Source organism: Lycium ferocissimum, chromosome 7, assembly GCF_029784015.1.
Source record: "Lycium ferocissimum isolate CSIRO_LF1 chromosome 7, AGI_CSIRO_Lferr_CH_V1, whole genome shotgun sequence".
NCBI classification, from domain to species: Eukaryota; Viridiplantae; Streptophyta; class Magnoliopsida; order Solanales; family Solanaceae; genus Lycium; species Lycium ferocissimum.
The window spans coordinates 5,195,990-5,217,042 of NC_081348.1; the positions used below are offsets into that span (position 1 = coordinate 5,195,990).

General features: G+C 33.1%; 2 protein-coding genes across 3 annotated transcripts; one reads left to right on the plus strand and one right to left on the minus strand.

The window, feature by feature from the left end:
- The first annotated feature begins 6,849 nt into the window (after positions 1 to 6,849).
- On the plus strand, positions 6,850 to 11,128 carry LOC132062474 (polygalacturonase-like). Its single transcript, XM_059455040.1, has 9 exons — positions 6,850 to 7,183; positions 7,407 to 7,535; positions 7,665 to 7,832; positions 8,038 to 8,070; positions 8,174 to 8,381; positions 8,497 to 8,578; positions 9,032 to 9,140; positions 9,946 to 10,062; positions 10,636 to 11,128. The coding sequence occupies exons 1-9, from the start codon at positions 6,986 to 6,988 to the stop codon at positions 10,864 to 10,866; spliced, it is 1,275 nt and encodes a 424-aa protein (XP_059311023.1). The 5' UTR covers positions 6,850 to 6,985; the 3' UTR covers positions 10,867 to 11,128.
- A 3,736-nt stretch (positions 11,129 to 14,864) lies between these two features.
- On the minus strand, positions 14,865 to 20,835 carry LOC132063153 (uncharacterized). Of its 2 annotated transcripts, none has more exons than XM_059455597.1 (11): positions 20,821 to 20,835; positions 19,515 to 19,642; positions 19,359 to 19,428; positions 19,172 to 19,279; positions 18,073 to 18,190; positions 17,776 to 17,857; positions 17,084 to 17,145; positions 16,306 to 16,378; positions 16,136 to 16,216; positions 15,798 to 15,878; positions 14,865 to 15,234 (listed from the first exon to the last, which is right to left on the minus strand). In XM_059455597.1, the coding sequence occupies exons 4-11, from the start codon at positions 19,257 to 19,259 to the stop codon at positions 15,070 to 15,072; spliced, it is 750 nt and encodes a 249-aa protein (XP_059311580.1). In that variant the 5' UTR covers positions 19,260 to 19,279; positions 19,359 to 19,428; positions 19,515 to 19,642; positions 20,821 to 20,835; the 3' UTR covers positions 14,865 to 15,069. The 2 variants fall into 2 exon arrangements, with proteins under 2 accessions (XP_059311580.1, XP_059311579.1); XM_059455596.1 differs by having other exon boundaries at positions 19,172 to 19,274; positions 20,821 to 20,829.
- Positions 20,836 to 21,053: the final 218 nt, after the last annotated feature.

A 21,053-nucleotide genomic window follows, 5' to 3' on the forward strand; every position in this document is an offset into this window, starting at 1 on the left:
TCTCTCTCCGACCCCCCTCTCTGTGTAGGGGCGCGCTCACTTTTCGTCTGCCAACAAGAACAGATTTGGAAAAACATTTCTGGCGAAGAACATGGAAATAACGTTCACACACGATAATCTCTTCGAGAGGAAATTATATAATTGTATGCGTCAAAATTGATATTTTAAGCCAATGCTTGCATTTTTTGCATTCTGTGGGATCCGAGGTATTACTATACATACTAATATTTTGGGCCCGAGTTATTACTATACATACAAATATAGGTGTCTACGATTTTGTATATTTATGTCAATCACGTATTAGATAGATTGGATGCGTTCTGAGACGCTCCGGAAGAAAAAGGTTCGTTTGTAATTCGTTAACTCGTCTTCGAGATAAGTTAAGACTTTCTTAGACTTCTTTTGGGGGCAGTTTCGATATAGACAGGGGCTCTCGTATCCGTGATATGATGGATATTGATACAATTACTAATATCATATTATGGATAGTAGTATAATTGTGTGATTATGGATTGTAATCCAAGACTGACAAAGCCTGTGGGTATTAGTTGATACTTATTTGACTGTTTATGTGCACGTATCACTCCAATTACCCATATACTTGTGATAATCAGGCTATTTGTGTAATTCTGCACTATATACGCTTATAATTGACTTGCATTTGTTATTCATGCTCATGTGATCATCTATATTCATACATGGTGATGGTTCACGCAGTTATGGATCGATATGATCGTTTTAGATCAGTTTTGGTTTGGAGTGATGTTATTTAGCTGAAAGAGGCTAGTAGCCGACGAAAATGGTTCCGACGGATTTGTGCATGCCGACAGGAAATAGTTTCGGCTGGTATATGAACCTCACAAGTCCCCATTGGTAACGACTCCCGTACAGTCCCGTCAAACTCCGTTTATATATCAGATGCATATTGCATTGCATTGTATTTTTCTTTAGATGATTATTTAATTATATGATTATTTGACCATCTGGTTTTACTTGGTCCTTAGTTTTATCCTCTTAGCTTTATCCTCAACCCTGTTTATTGAATGGTTTCAAGTTAAGGTAAACCAGTTAATGCTAAAATAAGACTTTTTCTTAATAACATCACTACTTCATCATCTTCGGTCTATGGAATTTACTGAGTACACGTGCTTCCAGTACTCACACTACACTTGCCGTACTCTTTGTAATGCAAAGTATGTTCCGAGCACGAGTGGATCCTGTGGAATTGTCTGAGCCTGAGATAGTGATTTTTGGAGTTGGTGGTGAGCTGTCTGGCTGATTTGCAACGTCATTCTCCTATCCCTTTTATGTATTTGTCTTTTCCTTATTTTCTCTAGACTGTGTATTGTCCATTTTCTAACTTATATTATCATTCTTAGTGGCTCTTGTACACATGACATCAGTCTTGGATGGTATTTTGTTATTTCTGCACTTTATTTATTAGTAAAAGACTTGAATTTGGATATTATTGTGTATCACTTACTTTCCACCTAATTAAATTAATGAATTGGTTAAATTGGTTGTTGTTGATTCTCTTACCGGGTGGAGATAGGTGCCTTCACACTATTGAAAATTGAATCTTGACATTAACAATATAACTAAAACAACACATGATAATGATAAATCAAAGTAGAAAAAAGTACTAATAAAGAAACATTCTTTTTTCTCCGAATTCAACTAATATCACGAATATGAAAATTTAAAGGATATTGTTTCACATTCATCTGAAAGCAATATCTAGTTTGTTTGTGCTTTGCCTAGTGTCAATAAATATCGATAGAATAGACTTGGTATTTTTCAGCTTAAATGTATCACACGCGTATTAATAATATTTACACTTTTTTAAAATTTTGTACTTATTAACATAAAATACACATACAATGCACGTATATAATGATAATTATATTGGAAATAAAAATACAAACAATGCTGAGAACATAATGGGTAAATTAAACTGAGGTGATCGCTTTAAATTGTTATTGAGCATTTTGTTCGTAGAAACTGAAATTCTAGTGGCATATGCTTATTTAGTTTATATAGATTTATGTATCTCGACAGGGCTTTTTAAGAAATCATTTTCATAATTATTTTTAATTACCTTGGCCATACTTTCCTTCTGGGGAATACAAAGAACTAAAATAAGCCCGAAAGAAATACAAACTGAATACAGGTGGAATGAAACCCATTGTTACATTGTAGTCAACTAGTCATCTCATTTTTGTCCCTTTCCAAATTGGGACTAAGATGCAGCAATCTTTTGTAAGATTCAAACCAAAGATGTTCCTAAAACGCGACTAAATTTGGTATCTTTATTTAGGGGTAATAAATTTACAGATTGAACTGAATTCAAACGGATTGAAATGGACTGAATCAATAGAGGAGTGAGTCACTGAATCAATAAAGGAGTGAGTCAAAGATTGTTTAGGCTGAAATGGATTGGTCTAGATGGATTAAATAATGCTCTCTCCGTCTCAATTTATATGAAGTTGTTTGACTTGACACAAAATTTAAAAATGAAAGGACGACTTTTAAGACTTGTTGTTTAAAACAAGCGATAAATATTTGTATTGACTATAAATCATCTCATTAAGGCCAAAATGGAAAGCTTAAGTTAAAATTGTTACTATATATATAAATATCGATGTTATTCTTTTTGGGACTGACAAATAATGAAAGAATGTCACGTAAAGGGGATAGAGAAAATAGTATAAAATTCTTTATGGTAGTGCCAAGAAATTTTTTGGCGTTGAATTAAGTTAGGAAGACAAGTTATACTAACTCCGAGAGAAAAGATTCATCTTCAAATAAATTTTCCCTTTCTTTCAATATTTTAGATTTTATTTTATCTTTGCTCATTTCTTCTATTGATCATAAATCCGACTTGCTGTATAAAGCCAAACAGATCGCTTTCCACTAACGATGATATATATAGAAAAGTGCATTGTTGGAAATATATCGAGCCCAACTTGCATTAACATGAGCCATTGAGCAGATCATACAAACTAATTTTGCCAAGTGGAATTGATCCTATTTGACATCTCTATTACGAATCCATATGTAAATGCATTTTATCCGAACACACAACAGCAAGTCAAGTTAGAACAATAGACTTAACTAATTCTGCCCAAATCACACTTAACCGCAAGTCTCCCATTTTCTATCTTCTTCAAACTTGAATGATAGACTTAACTAATTCTGCCCAAATCACACTTAACCGCAAGTCTCCCATTTTCTATCTTCTTCAAACTTACTCTTTTTCCACAAAAAAAAGTAGTCAATTTTAGACCTAAGTTAATGCTAACTTCCCCAACACTCCTTACCAAAACTCCTTCATTCATGCCCCATTTTCTTATTAATTAACAATGTGCACAAAATGGCAAATTAAAGAATAGAAACCCACTAATTTCCATTCCTTTCTTATGATCATCCAAAGTGGTAAACAACTTACTTAGTTTGGGTTGCTATATTTCCTAGTTTGAATGTTATAAACTTTTCGATAGGTCAAACAAAATATATTCTAACTCTGATTATTGAAAAGGAAAAGAAACTTATGGCTATTTTATATGTTACGTTTTGTTTTGGAAAAAGCATACACTTACATATTTGTTTTGGAAAACGCATACACTTATATATTTCTATCTGAGGACATACACTTACATGTTCATGTCTGATGTTTACATCAAATCACATTAATAATCATGATTAAATAATAACTTGATATGAAAAGACATAATATTTACTTATAATATATAAATAAGTGATAAAAATGTATACAAATACATGTATTGTGTTTGATTGCTATTTGACGCAAACACTAAATTGACTAAGATTTTTTCGTACTTTTATTTATTCATGTCGCTTAAAGAGCGTTACCAAATTGGTCCCCCCGTGTTAAGCTCTTTTAAAAAGGATTATCTGGCTCCCCACCAAAAGTACTACGTTTAGCTCCCGTTTGGCCATAAGAATTAATCACTTTATTCTGAATTTTTTTTTCACTTTTTTTAGGAATCGACGTTTGTGTAATGCAATTCCAAATACAACTGTTTGAAGTTGTTTTCGGAATACCAAAAACTCAAAAACTTGTTTTTCAAAAAATTTCACTTTTTTCACTTTTTTACAACTACATTTCACCAAAAACTATGACCAAATACAACTCCAACTCCAACTCCAAAATTCCAAAAAAGGGAAAATTTGTTTGGTATCTATGGACAAACGGGGCCTTAGTTTGAAGGGGCACAAGAGTTAAGTAAGTAGATGAGGCTTTTCTTGTAATTTTAAATGAAAAAATGTAACATGTACCAAATAAAAATGTCTTTGAATCTTGTGATTTAAACATGCTATGTAGGATATTGAAATTAAAAAGTTACTAAATATAGAAAGTGATATTTTTTTCTTAATCAAATTTAAAGAAAAGAAAGACACAGAAATTAAAACTATGGGAGTATGTTTTTAACTATATATATTATACGGTTAAAGTCCGAATATGCCCCTAACCTTTGCGAAATTGTACACATTTGCTCGTCGTTAAAAGGTTGGTGCAAAGATGCCCCTAACGTTTTTTTTTTTTTTTTTGGCCATACATGCCCTTGAGTTAACGGAAAATCTTGGAGGGCATATTTGTTCAGTTTCGCAAACATTAGGAGCATATTTGAGCCTTTGAAATTTCTGAATATTATGGCACAAATAGTTCTCAGATTTTTTTGGAGTGCACTTTATGCTAGCCAATGATTTATTGCAACTGCATTTTGAAACTCCACACTTATCGTACAACCCCTCACTTTTCACTCTTATTCTTTCACTTGTTTATGAAATGTCGGAAGCTTCGAGTTCTTCAAATAGCTGTGGAAGGGTTTGTGGATGTGGAGTTGTGGAAGGGTATGTAGACGTGGAGTTATTGCACTCCATCTCACTTATGAACTTCAAATAATTCTACTAAATTTTGGTTATGTGTGAAATTCACAAAAGGGCCAAACCACATTGAATGTTATGTAAGAAACCGTATAAATGCTTAAAATGTGATACTCTTTCTATTATTATTATCAAAATTTTGAGCAACAAGGAGACATTTTTTCATGTGTCATAAGTCTAATGTAAGTTATCTCCTTTTTTATGTTTATGTTTTATTGCGGTAATTGTTACATCCATTATTGTGTAGATATTGGGACTGAGAAGACAAAAAATATCCAAATAGAACTATCCAGATCATCAACAAATTGAAAAATAAAAATGGTATTATCATTAGTAAAAATAAAAAAAAAATTGTTCAAAAGGGAAAATGGTGCTCTTGTTTGTGAAAACAGTCTTTAAAAGATGGTTGTAATTGCATCTGCTCTTTTAGTTGTATAATTTTGATGTAATGCAATGGTGGATGGATTGTAATTACAAATATTTTTTTATGTTTTGGAATGCAATGATATTTTGTGCCATAATATTCAGGAATTTCAAAGGCTCAAATATGCCCCTAACGTTTGCGAAACTGAACAAATATGCCCTCCAATATTTTCCGTTAACTCAAGGGCATATATGGCCAAAAAAAAACGTTAGGGGCATCTTTGCACCAACCTTTTAATGACGGGCAAATGTGTACAATTTCGCAAATGTTAGGGGCATATTTGAGCCTTTGCCGTATATTATATTTATTTTCTATAAATGAGTAGTATTTATAATCGAAGATTTGTTCGTTTATTCCGGTAAAATAAGGATTATAAAAATTGAAAGATGTTTTAATATTCTCATTCTTTTAGTTTTGAACTCTGACAGAAGATATTGATGTTTTTTTTTTTCTTGGAAACTTTTGACGTTGGTTTACTGAGTGCTCCACAAATCTGTGACTTTATAATTGTCAAACCTAGAACTAAATAATAAAGACGATTCAACGTTCATAGGTCTGTTACATAATCATTTCTGACATAAAGGCTCCATTAAATAATGTGTTAGGACAATTACTACTAGTAATTTCACGGAGGAAAATGGAAATGCGTAGACACATTCCTGAATAAAAGAAAATAATTTGGCAAATTCTTTTTTGTGTATTACTTTCATATCTTTTATGTGTTGAAAAAGTTGTTATAAAAGAAAAAAACAACCAAAAATAAATTTGTAAGGGACTACAAAACCAACATATATATATATATATATATAACAAAATATGTCTCAGAATTTAATTATAATTCTCCAGACATTTTTTTTATTGTCTGTACATATGTTTTATACAATTCTCTGTAATTCCAAACCTTTCTGTTATTCGGTTTAGTAAATTAGCACAGAGGGATTTGACTGAATGATAAAGAAGATTTCTTATTCTTAGTCAAATGTTTCATATTCGAGCTTGAGAATCAAGTCCACGTAAATAGGAAGTGCTACAACCCTTCTTGCGAGGACGGATATTTCGTATTCAAAAATTAGCAGTGCGCCCTGTCAGTCCTCCCGGGCCCAAATAGCTTAATTTTCTCCCATGAACTATTTGTGTCAATGGATTAGTTCGATCCAAAACTTGAGATAATGTGTGTAAACCGAAAAAGGATTCATAAGTAGTTGTTAATGGAGTTGAGGTTCTTAAATTAATTGAGCCACTAAATTTTCGGACATCGGATGCTTGAAGCAACAAAAGAAGAAGTAGGTTTAGCTAGATGAATTATTAGGAAGCTAGCCGTTTTCCATACACTTGACTCATGCTTGTGTGATGACTAATGACAAGCACAATGAAAGTAGGAAACCATTATTGTGAGAAAATTCCAGCCCCTTTTCAAATATCCTAGTTGAGGTATACCTGAATCTTGAGACTATTGACTTCTCTCATTTTGTTTCCGTAAAGATAACACTTTCATTCTTCCTCTTTTTCTATCTCTAATCCATTTTCCATCTTCTCCCTCTATATATATTGATGATAATTCAAGTTGAAGTAGCACAGGTTCTCTTTCATTTTTATTTATTATTTCCTTAAGTTCCAAAAGGAGAAGAAAAGAAAAGAATAGAAAATAAAAAAATGTTTTTCAGAAGCCTCCTTATAGTACTATTAGCCACTTTATTGTTTTCAACCTCTTGTAATGGAAAGAAAATTGGGAAACCAATAAAACGTGGTAATAATGCACCAAAAATTGATAATGTGAAAAAAAAGACACAAGCAATTATTGATATACAAGCTTTTGGAGCCAAAGGTGATGGACTCACAAACGATACAGAGGTAAATTCTTTTTTAGTTTAGGTTTGTTTATTTGTTTTATTTTTGCACTAATATTTTGTCTAACCTATTATGGTAGCCTGAAAATTACATTCCTACCAGGTTATAAATGAATTTTATGTAGAGATTCATATTATTTACTTTAATTTATTGCTAATCTGATTGTATAAGTATTTTTTACCCCATCAATGCATATAACTTAAAGTTTAATCAATTCCATTTTCAGGCATTTATAAAGGCTTGGAAGAAGGCATGCCAAACAGAAAATGGTGTGCTTTTGATTCCAAGGCACAAGACATATTACATTGGACCAATTAAATTTCATGGTCCTTGCAAGAAAGGCCTTAGAATGACGGTGAGTTTAAATAATTAGCAAAAAACATCTACTATTAGCAATAATTAACCTATAATATGTAATTTTCTTTTCATAATTACCTTTTTGATTTCGTCATCTTTGTATTTGATTTTTTGTTGTATCATTTAGATAAATGGAGAACTCATAGCTTCAAAGGACATATCAGATTATAAACAAGATAGAAGACATTGGCTTTTATTCCAAAACATGGAAAATTTTATAGTTGAAGGTGTGGGAAGCATCAATGGCAATGGACAAGTATGGTGGAAACTCTCTTGCAAAATTGATAAAACAATTGTGAGTTTATTAATTAATTTCTTTTTCTATGTTACACCATGTTAAAAAAAAGTGTGTTTATTTTATGAGTTTAAATCATATATATTGTTAGTCTGTTACTCTTAAAAAAAAAAAAAAAAAAATTACACCATCAAGTTATTTTTACTCGTAAGAATCAACATCACATAATAGTATCATTAATTTTATTTTCTCTCTTTCTCTGCAGCCATGCAATGCAAAAACACTAACAGTTCCAACTGTAAGTTTCAACCCAACTTTTATATATTTATAAAATTTTATGCAGTTTATAAAATTGAGCAATAAACATTACTTAATACTAAATATCTATACTTCTCTGACAGGCTATGACTTTTTACAATTGCACAAATTTGACAGTGAGAAATTTAGAGTTGAAGAATCCACAGAAAATGCACTTGACAATTACTAAAAGTGTGTTTGTTGAGGTTTCAAGATTGAGAATTACAGCACCTGCTGATAGCCCCAACACTGATGGCATTCATGTTTCTGGGACAAAAGATATAGATATCCACCATTCTTATATTGAAACAGGTTTTAATTAAAAATAAATTGGCATTAATTGAATTTCCGGAAAAAATTGTGTTTTTTTTCTTTGGTGATTTTGTAACTATTATTAATGACTGAATATGCTTGTGTGCTTAATTAGGTGATGATTGTATCTCAATTGTAAATGGTTCCACTAATGTTAGAGCAAGATATATACATTGTGGACCTGGCCATGGAATCAGGTAATTAATGCAATATCTATGGTAGAGAAGAAAAAAGTTCATATTTATATTTTTCCACACTTTAGTTCACTTGTGAATACAACTTTGAAAATCTTGTTAAAAACGGGATGTTTTTAGTGAAAAGTTACACTAAAAATCCAAATATCTTATCCAACAAAAAGATAAGAAGTATTCATCTATTTTAGTTTATTTAATTTTAGATTTAACTTATATACACAGATAATATATAAAAATTTACTGGATATCATGTAATATTGACATGATAGTGTAAAAATATACTATAAGTTAAGCTCTTAATTTATTGGATGTGTGATATTGACATTGTTTTCCACGTCCTCTAATTTATCAACGGATAAGGGGAAAAAAAATGGAACAAAAAAAGGGAAGTCTACGTTAATTGAATTATTCTTTTATGAGATAGTACTAATTTTTGAATCTCTGTCTTTTTTTTAGTATTGGAAGCTTGGGGAAAAATAAACAGGAGGATGTTGTTTCAAATATTTATGTACATGATGCCACCTTGAGGGGAACAACTAATGGATTAAGAATAAAGTCTTGGCAGGTATATGATTTGGTTTCCCACTTTTATAATTAACTAGCTAGGAGTATCATGTATTTTGAGTTCCTCACAAATTTTCACCACTCATTTAGCAAATTACTTAGAAACTAAAATTTTAAATCTGTCTAGCTTTGTTGTAAAACTGGTAAAGAACGTTATTTTGCACCTCGCTTCATCTTAGTTTTAGTAGTATTATTTTATTCCTTTTATTTTCAAGACATAAAATAAACTTGTCTTTATCTAATCCTATTAGTGGTAAGCAGTATATTGTTTGCGTTCTTGTGGTTATTGGATTTTCAACATTTTTTTTCTATGGTTGAACAAAACCTATTGTTTAAAAAATTAGTACAATCATGGGTGTACTTAATATGAAGTATTTTCTTTGAAAATGGTTTTCACAGGAAAATAAGTGATATTTTGGCATACTTTTTTTTTTTATTTATTTTTATTTTTTATGATTGGTAAGTAAGCAAAATATATAATGTGACAAGTTGACTAACTTTTGGGGGTGGGTTTGGAGGTTGGGTGGGGTGTGTGGAAACTATTAGTTGGAAATGAAATGAGAGAGTTTGGGAAAATGACTCCCCTCCTCACGCAGCCATAGAAGTTATTTTGTTTAGAAATTAGAAAGAAAAAAAATGTGTTCTTAGAAAAATAGTTTCTAAAATATCTCGAGAAATTTGGATACATGCAGATTGTTAGCTCCACAACATATTCATTTTATGAGTTCCTTTCATTTCAATAATTTAATATGTTTATATTGCTATATATGACATGAGTTTTTTAAAATTGTTTATAATTCAAATAGGGAGGACGTGGATATGCAAAAGATATTCTTTTCCAAGACGTAGTGATGGTGAATGTGACCAACCCCATAATCATAGATCAATTTTACTGTGACCAAGATAACCCATGCAAAGAGCAGGTAATTCATTAAACGAGTTTTTTTATATTTTAATTGTTTTATATGTGTTTTAAATATTTTAAATTATTAATTATCGTGATTTTAATGTTTTTACGCAGTTTTCGAATATGTAAATTTTATTTTAAAAGCTAAAAAAATTCATTTCCGAATTTACAGTTAAAATTGAACTCTCAAAATTCGAACGTTATCACATCAATTGGGACAAGGAATAGTAATCAAGGAATTTTGGACAGAAAAATTTGTGTATTATTAAAATGAAAAAACACATCTATTGGTTATATCAATGTGACGTTACATAAAATATTATAATAATTCACCCTAAGCCCAGAATCAATTTCACTTTCAACCCGTTATCTTGGATTAATTACTTTCTTAATCCTTGTATATTTATGACATATGTACACTTCAAACCTTTAATTTTCAAAATCTTGGACAAATGACCACTGACCTTAAAAAAAATACTCAACTTAGTGTTATGTTTTACTATATAGTTTCTCATGTGACTCATGTCAAATATCTTTTGACAAAAAGTTTATTTACGATTAGTGGTAATACTTTATTTTTATTTTTCAGAAAGAAGCAGTGCATGTGAGTAACATAATGTACAAAAATATTAAGGGAACGAGTTCTACACAAACTGCTATTATATTAAATTGCAGCAAAACTATTCCATGCAAAGGGATACAAATGGAAAATGTGGATATACGTCACGAGAGCGGTTCAACTGTCAAAGCTTTATGTGCAAACGTTAAATACACTACAAAGGGGGTATTTTTCCCAAAATGCCCTTCCGAGCATCGGTAGACAACTTTTTGGAATTTATAATATTTTTATTTTTCCCTTCTCATTTGTACATGTCCCTTTATTTGATTCTTACTACTTTTATTCTTGAGACAGTCATTGACATTTGTCCCACAGAAAAGTTCTATTATATAGGGGTAGTAGGAAATTAAAGGAAGTACAATTTTAGAATATTGTTGGCTAGGAATTACAACTGCTGTGTACTGTATTATGTATTTCTCAAGTGTAAGTTGGTTATGTTGTGAAAGATTTTTTTTTTCTCCAATAAAATGTATTTATTTAGTAACTTCTAATGTCTAATTCTGATTCTTTTTCCTTGAGTGAGATAGAGAGCTAAATAAAGGAATACGTTTACTTTGTGGAAGGAAATTTGTTTGTGCGATCGAGACTATTGTTCTAAAATCCTCGTGCAAAAAGAAGAAAAAAATATCATATTATGAGGTCACCAACATAGAGCCCGCAACTTAATTAATTTCATCCAAAATTAGCGTCATCAAAAGTAAAATATTATTTACTGTCCCCAACCCCCTTCCGATAAGAAAAAAAAAAAAGGGCAGTCCAATGTATAAATCATCCCGTGTTAATAGAATTCAGAGAATGGCCAAATCTCAAGTAGTGTGATATTGACAGTAATAAGGATATGTTTGAGCCAAAGTTAAGATAAGGTCAATTTGACTCTGTTTCCAATAATTGAGGGCCGTTTTTGGACCTTCTTCACTTAATTAAATTGCAAAAGAAACTTTTTGTTTTTGTTTTTGCAAAAGGAACTAGAGACTTAGATAATTTTCTTAAAGCTTGTTATAAGAAAATTTTCTAGGAAATTCTTATCTGCGTTGAAGAATGTTCATATCAAGCAATGGTGATCTTGACATTCTGAAAAGTCAGTCAATGACCCAAGTGAACGTTGTGGAGCTTATCAGATGAGAAATTTCATGAAGATTCAAAGGATATCTTGGTGGATATCAGGTTACTTGTCAATCAAATGTCTGAAACAAAAACAATGAATAGTACAACTCACAGTGACCAAGCAACACGTCCGTTGTTGTCTAGGTGGTTAGGATACTCAGCTCTTCTCACCCAAGAGACTCGGGTTCAAGTCCCGGCAACGGAAGTTTTTAGGCTAAACCCATCGGCAGCCCTGTGTGGTCGTAAGATTTTTCACTTATATAGTCTGTTTGGTCAAGCTTCTAAGATTAGCTTATCTTAAAAAGTGTTTTTCAAAAAACTACGTTTAGCGAAAAGCAGTTTGTGTTTAGCCAATTAATTTTAAAAGCGCTTTTGAATAGCAATCAGTGTATTTTTCTCAAAAGTACTTTTAAAAAAAATACTTTTGGGTAAAAGTTATTTTTTTAGCTTCTGAAAAACTCCTTCTACTACTCCCCAAAAGCACTTATTGTCTCCCAAAAACTTGACCAAACACCTCACATTTTTTAAAATAAGCACTTATTAAAATAAATAAGCACTTATGAAGAAATATAAGCTTGGCTAAATAAGCTATTAGACACCTCAAATACTCTTTGTTTCAGCTAGACACCTGAGGTGGACGCCTTGGATACTTTTTCCACATTCACCCAAATTGTAATGTGTGTAACACACTCACTAATGATGTGACAAATATATCCAAAATAATTATTAAAAAATAAGACATGAATAGAACAATTATTTTTAAACTATTTAGTTAATTAAGAACCAAAAAAAAAATAAAAAAAAAATCCTACTTTCTAAGCCCCATCCTCACCCACTCCTTGACTAGCAGAACCACCATTAACGCCGGCCATCATCCCCACGCACCTCCCATTTTTTTCAATCTCCATTCATCCGCCATAATTGCTACTTATACAGCTTCCAATCTATTCCATTTTATGAAATCTAAGCTAGAGAAATCTTTCAATTAATTATATTTTCCCATCTTCAAATGAGCTTTAATGGAGTTTTCAGATTTTCATCTCAATTTCTTCAATTCAAAGTGACGAAACAGTGATTTTGATATTTCCTTAAGTTGATTTTGATTTCTAGAAAGGTGAAATTATATGTTTTCATAATTGGATTTCTTTATATTTTCTTGAATATATTGGTGGGTTTGTTTCAATATTTTGAATTCTTAACCCAATTGGGTCTTTTGTCTGCAAAAGAGCGTCATGCTTTTCTCCACCACACCCCTTGTTTTCGTTTTGTTTCTTTAAACTATGCTCAATCGGAAAAAATGAAGTTCCACTGAAAATTATTTTAGACCCAGATTTATTTTATGTATATGTTGTTACATATGGATTAAAAGGGTGGAGATTTGGTGGTCCTTGTGATGGCTGAAGAAGGAAATGACGGAGAAGTGGTGGTTCCGGTGGTAGCAGCAAGAGAGTAGATGAAGAGAAAGGGTGGATATGGTGAAGAAAGTGGTAGGAGGGATTATTTTTCATATTAGCTTAGTTCACATAGGTTAGCTTTTGCCTAGACTTCGGTCAAAACTATTTTAGTGGACTAAATTCATAAATAAATAGAAAACAGTGTGAAAGAGACAATGATAAACTGTAAATAAAAGTTCTAATTTTCTAACTCACACAAATTTGTCCATTTTGCATCGGATCAACACGCAGTTTGGCTTTTGGAGAATTAACATGGACAATAATTTAACAAAGAAATATGTATTAACTTTCCGTTAAATACTAAGGTTGCGGAAATGAGGATGTTGTTATGGATGTGTGGACATAATAGGAAGGATAGGATTAGAAATGAAGTTCCGGGATAAGGTGGGAGTGGCTTCAGTGGAGGACAAGATGCAGGAAGCGAGGTTGAGATAGTTCAACATGTGCAGAGGAGAGGCACAGAGGCCTCAGTGCGAAGTTGTGAGAGGTTAGCTATGAATAGTTTCAAGAGAGGTAGAGGTAGGTCGAAGAAATATTGGGGAGAAGTGATTAGACTGGACATGGCACAGTTGCAGCTTACAGAGGATATGACCTTAGATAGGAAGTTGTGGAGAACACGGATTAGGATAAAAGGTTAGTAGATAGTGGAGTGTTGTCTCGCAGATCCTTCCATTCTAGTAGGCGTAAGACTATCCTTGTAGCTCATTGCCTTTTGATTCCTGTCACTATATGTTATCTCTTATACTTCGATTATCGTATTATTTGCTGTCGTAACTACTTCTTTTTACATTATGCTATGTTATGCCTTGTATGATATTATGCGATGATTTCTTTTACTTCTATTAATTCTTATCTAACCTTTTTTCGAATGCATTTTCTTGAACCGGGGTCTATCAGAAACAGCCTCCCTACCTCCCAAGATAGGGGTAAGATCTGCGTACAATTTACCCTCCTCAAACCCCATTTAGTGGGAATATATTGGATATGTTGTTGTTGACTATTGTTTGTTAGTGCACTTGTCATTTGAAGTTTGCTAATTTTAATAATGGGCAAGGCTGTGAAATAGATTCTTTGGTATTACATTATTAGATAAAATTCACCAATCTAAGTCAACACTTCAAAACTTTGCAGCTCTTTATTCTAGAGTTGAATCAAAATTCGACACTAATTTATTACTACTATGATCTTTTATTCACACAGATTTTGAGAAAGTGCTAAAACAACAAGAAAAAAGTCAAAGTTCCTTCTGAAAGTAGAAACTACTATTCAAGTAAGCACGATAAACACAACTTATAAAGCTCAAAGCATTACTTTTACATAAACTCCAAAAAGAGATACCCAGTGAATATTAACGAAAAAACAATTAATAAAAGGTATGATGCCAAGATCATCGGATAGAACAAATTATGAATGTTTCAAATAAATTAGATGCCATGAGTAGAACATATGAATGTTTCAAATAAATTAGATGCCATGAGTATACTTAGTATAAATGGAAATTCCAAGATATGTGAAATTACAGGAATCTAATGACATCAAGGCTTACAGTTTAGTGGTGTTGGTTCAATCTGTTACACAACAGATACGAGCTTGATGCTCACTCTTCCTTTCCATTTCTCTCAAACTAAGATATATAAAGAATTAGAAAAACATGTCAGTAGCACCTGCTTCCTGTTCATACCAGCATTGAGTTTGTATTGTTTCACTTTTACAGGCCATTTGAGCTTTGGTTATACTGGAGAGAGTTAATCTCCCAAAAAAAATGAGGCACTTAGGATACATAATACTGAAAGAATGAATACATTATCGGATGATACAAACACAAAGGGAAAAAAAAAATGTATATTTAAGCATACAGTAATTCTTCTTTATTAACTGTGTATGGAGGAGGTAACAAACTCTTCACCTCAATGAACATATCGCTACTACCAGAGGGCACTTCTGTAATGGGGGAATCAAGTACTGAGTCTGGAATTTCCACCAACGTCTCCTCGAAAAGGGATTCAATTGTCTACAAAGTTTAACATCAGTTTTAAAAACTAAGCAACACCTTACTGCAGGACCCGAATGGAAACGGAATTTAGACAGCATAGATATACGATTTTAAACACATATGTTGATAAATGTGAACATTTGAAGTTACCCTGCCAGCGACTAATAAAATTTATCAGAGCTTGATCCTGATGGATCGTATAGGCACATCAAACTATCTTTTCTGATACTACTCTTTCGTTGAGAGATGAATGTGCTCAAAATGAACGTGAATGTGACATCTTTCCTAAAATAGCAAGGTCCACAAATTACATAAAGTCAAATTAACATGTAGCAACGCTACCATTTTCACATCTGATTATTCTATTATGTCTCCACCATAAAGAAACATTATAACTCATCCAAACAATTTTCTCTAAACTACAAAAATCCGATTGCACTTGGGAAAATGAAACGTAGAGTGTCAAAACTTCTTTCATACTAGGTGAAAGAGATAATTGCACCACAATGGAAAGAGCAATCCCAACTGTCATGGTCATTAAAGAGAGCACTTCTAATTGTCATAATTCAATAGTGACATACCGTGCAGTGCCGGAAAGCAGCATCAACCTTACGCTTCCACATAACATTTCTAGGCTCTGCATGAAATAGGCCGAGCAAAGGCTGTACAGGGAAAAGTTAAAATGATGACAACAGTAAAACGTTTTTAGAACAAAGCTCTCATAAATTTTAAACTAAGAAAACAAAAAAATTCACAGAGCAATTATGAGGAAGAAAAGCCAAAGCATGCATCAGTAAAATTACAAAGTCCAGGACAACAGAAAACTCGCTTACTAAGCTTTTAAAATTGTGTTCAGCTTGCAAAACTCAGACACAGCTAAGGCTAACAGCTCGAAATAATAAAATGAGGAAAGACCTACCCTGACAACTTCTCGAACACTTGGCCTAGGCCCATACATTCCAAGGACTGAATCACCATAGACCTGATATTGTTCAAGAACCTGCCACCGTGAAGACATGGGTAATAATGAGACCATATGTTATTTAAGTAGGAAGATTTCACTCAAAAACAAAATAGCATGCGGAGAACCTGGCGCCGGGTTATACTACGAAGAGGTGCACCATATACAGCGCTGTCAACAAGTCCTAGAATCTGCCATGGACTGTTAAAAGCATGAGTTAACATGTCAAGAAGATGAGAGAAATAAGAAAAAATTAGATGTCAACGTTAGCAGTTAGAACTTCAAAACATATGATGGGGTTTGCCATTCTGCATTATCGAACCAAAAACTAGAATCAGAGTCACAATACAGACCCACTGAACAAACAAATCACAAGTGCAATTACATGCACAAGATCTCCACTTTATCACGTGATGTCGACTACTCAGTTACTGTTACTTGATATTTTTCGCATACTCCCCTACAGAGGTCAAAAGGTTGCTGCTCTTCTTTTTCTCAAATAAACCTACAAATATCAAAAGCTTCATCTTACCAAGAATCCATCTTCCTTATGGATCCACAGCGACAAGTTTATCCAGACAGAATAGCTTAAAGCAATAAACTTGAAGTTCACAGCGTATTTACAGCTCTAAGGATTCACGTGTTGTAAAAGCCACCTGTCTTCAGATAACTAACTGTTTTATTGGCAATAACTAAAAGAGAATCCATAGAACATCTATATTTGGGAGGTCATATGTAGGTGTCAAGTAGTAAATAAAAGAGACTAGTATTAATAGTGTAAAATAAATATGTAGACGTCTAGGAGTAGGTATGATACAAATATATAGACATCTATCAAACTAACAGAGTCACAATAATATCTGGACGAATTATTGAAACAGTTACGAGTATTGACACTTTCCGTACTTGCCATAAGCTGCACGTCCCACCATAACCCCATGAGCTCCTTCCATAAGTGCCGCATTAACCTACAAATACAATAACCAGAAAAGGGGTTAGATACTATGAGAGTAAAGCGTTAAAATAGAATATGAATAACCACAAAAAGATTGGGATATGGAGAAGAAATCCTATGTGCAAATATGAAGTTTGACAAAGCTTACACAATCAATGCGCAAGAAAGACTAGAAACCATATACTTTTAAAGTTCTCAGCAAAACTTCCCAAGCCTAAATTTGCACAAGATTGGGCATAATATCTAGATTTTTATCGACTAAAAAAGAGCATATAAATGCATCTCTTTTTTCTTTTTCTTTTCTTTTTTTGACAAGTTATTTTTAACAGGAAGAAGTTTATCAAGGGGATATCATAGCCTTCTAAAGATGCTATGGGACTATTAAGTATTATAAATGGATCAGATATCTTTTTTTTTTTTTTTTTTTTTTTTGAATAATATAGAGATTAAATGGATCAGATATCCTGCATTCTGTCAAAACCAATCCATCCTTATGCAACTTATTATGTCAAAATAAAGGAAATAATCCTGACTGGCAGTAAAGCAATAGTGGAGAACTGATTTTTTCACATCTGATTTATCATTTTAACAACATTTTCACAAATTAGTACATGTTCACTCCATTTAGGTTTGAGATACGTACCTCCTCAATAGAATTTATGCCTCCGTTTATTGTGAACTGTAGATCAGGGAAATCACGCAAAAGGGCATAGTAATACTCATACCTGTCAATGGATAGCTAGTCACCATGAGCAATTACAAGATCTTTTTGTTATCAGTGTTTAGGAACAATTATTAAGATCTAAAGACGGCATGTAGTAGTTCGTTCAATATCTTGGTTACAAATACACCAGTAAATGATTAAACAGAGATATATAATTTCACTTGTTTCATTATCATAAATCCTTGCTGGATTATTAAGCTATTACAAAATGCGTACTTGAGTGGGGGAATTTTTCGATTATCTTTTGGGCTGATTCCATTCAGTAATGCCTTCCGAGAATGTATAATAAAATGCCGAGTTGGTGACTGAGAAGAAACCTCATAAATAAAATCACCTGTACACATGAAAGCGAAAGGTCAATATTTTTCTAATTTATGGAGAAGATAGCAGTACTATTTACCACCCCACTGGTGGAACTAACCCACGTAAACAGATGGGATAAGAGTTAAGACTCATTGGGAAGGTCAATCAGTTAACAGACAACACTTTTCATAGTCTTCTCTTCTTCTCTTTTCTTTTTATCCTTTTAATAGATGTGTTTTGATAAACATGAGGCAAAACCAAGCACTCATTTTAGGTAGCCCTAGTGCTTACAAAACATAAGAAATATCCTAAACAACAGCAGTTAACAACTATGCATGAGATTCATACACCAGGCTATCAGCTAACCTAGTTGACAAAGTTTTATGTAGAAACTTTTTCGGGACAAGGCCACTACGCATATTACCCTACATAGAATTTTTAAAGCATAAGCCCTTGCAGAGACAATAACCACACTTTTTTCTCTTAGAAATGATTTCCAGTACCCTTTCTTATATGTATGATGACCCATTTAATTTCAGATCCAGCATGGGAGGAATGGTTAAGTAACTTGTGTCAACGGGTGTGCAAGTACAGAGGTGCTCCCCTCCAGTCTCCACAAACCTACTAATACATTATGCTCAAAAGGAACAAAAAGACCAAGTGAAATATAGCCACCTGAAGTGTAACATGGCTTCTGCTCTGAGTTAAGTGGTCATGCAATTTGCTTCTAGTTCATAGTTAAAAGTTATAGTCAGCTTTCTAAGATCTACTCGAAAGCCCAAGCAGCTACAAGGACAGCAAAGGTCTGCTTGAAAGTTGAGTATATTTCAGACAAACTAAAGGAGCTCAATTTTGATGATTTTCTTGAAGCAAGGTTGGAGCATAAAACAAACATGCTGGAGTCATAACCCACACAAGAGAAAGGAACAACAAGTGAAAATAAAAAAATTAAGAATTAAAGAATTTTTAGATTCTCGTGTCCTGTGAGTGAGTGAAAGTTTGAAGAGCTTACACAGTTCATTATATGAGTCATGGTCATCAACGCCAATTCTGCATTTGACGCTCACAGGAACATTTGTATTTGCAGCAATTACAGACATGGCCTCAGCAACAAACTTCCCTTGTAAAAGTTATACATATTTCAGAGCAACTCTACAGATAAATAATGTATTTGATGTATCAAGCAAACAAATCTGAACCTTTGGCTCAAGCATGAGGCGCACACCAAAACACCCATGTCCAGCTACCTTTGGGCTAGGACATCCGCAACTGTTAGATAATAGAAAAAAAGTATCAGTTATGGGTCAGAATAAAAGCTAGAAACTTATATTGTAGATAGGAAAAGCAGAACTGACTTAAAATTAATTTCATCATAGCCATAAGGAGTTGCGAGTTGTGTTGCTTTGGCCAAGTTCTCCAATTTATTTCCCCCGATTTGAAGCACTATAGGATGTTGCTCAGGGCCATATGCCAAGAACCTATCCTGGTATATTTGAAAAATCACATAAATGTCAGATCTCACTGCGCGATAGATACACAAGCATTAGTCAGTGACAAGCTGCTCTTAAAGGTCCAAGCAGCAAGCTTAATAACCTACCAGTACAAGAAATTACTTTTGGAGATCTACTTAGGTTAATATATATGTATTTTACAACAACAAAATAAAGATTCCTTTTCTATGAGATCATCTAACTGGGACAAGGGTCCTAGTTTAGGAGAAGGCAATGACCAACTAATTTTGCCAACTTGAACCTCGAAAGATAACCCAAAAAACACTTCTGCAGTAATTGAAAAATAACAGTCCAATTCAACAATTTAGTCAATAAAATACAGTGCTGTCAGGAACCATCCATGAAAGTGTTAACTGTAAGCATCTCTTTGTAGATGGTCAGTTTACATCATGTAGAAAGTAAGTATATACCCGCAGATACATAAATTCACTATTTCCTGTTATCTCAAAATTAGGGCTGGCAGCCAGAGGATCAGGATTACAATAAGCAACTTTTGCCTACTTCACTGTCACTTATCTTAATACAAATGGATAAAATAAGATTATTGGATTTTTTCATTTATGCACACATTCAGCGAAAAATTTAATGAGTAAAATTAACATAGCCTAGTTTGAATCCTCTGTAATTGTGAGCCTTTACTTACTATAGCACCGTTTCAATTCATGTAGCTTGCCAAATGCTAACTCATAACAAAAATTGGGGCAGAGGGAGTGCAACAATGCACACCTTATCTTCTTTTTTCAAAAAAAAAAAAAAAAAAAAAAAAATCCCCCAAGTTAGGCGCGCACGTTTTGAAACTCAATTGGATGTTACTTGATTTTAAATCAACCCTATTTTCATGACCCAACCAAGAAATACCATGTTTTTGCCTACAGCCCTTGATGTGTGTCTAACCCCACACATCACGCACCTCGCTCTAACCACTAGAACCAAAGCCTTCTGGGGCTGCAACAATGCACACCTTCGGAGGGATATTTGGAAGAATGGTAAATGTTCTTCTCTTTCCCATTTCTTTTCGTCCAGAATAAGAAGAAAGGATTAGCTCGCACAATTCTCTCCTTTTTGCTTAGCTCTAGTTATCAGTAAGAAACAAAAAAGTACTTTATAGGTTGGGTAGAGAAGCACTAGACCCACAAGGGTGGAACTTTACCAAATTGCCAGTCTGAGCAATGGGGCTTCCATAATGGAGGTCTCATGCCTTTTCGAAACCCCCGCCACGACAATAGTAGGATTTGCCTTTCCATCATGGGGGCAACACGTTTACACGAGGCAAAAATATTAGGTGCTTATCTCTCCCGTGTGGTTTAAGTAAAAAAAAATAATACTAGGGAGCTTATTAACTTTGGAAAGAGAGAAAATTAGTCTTAAATATATGCACCTGCG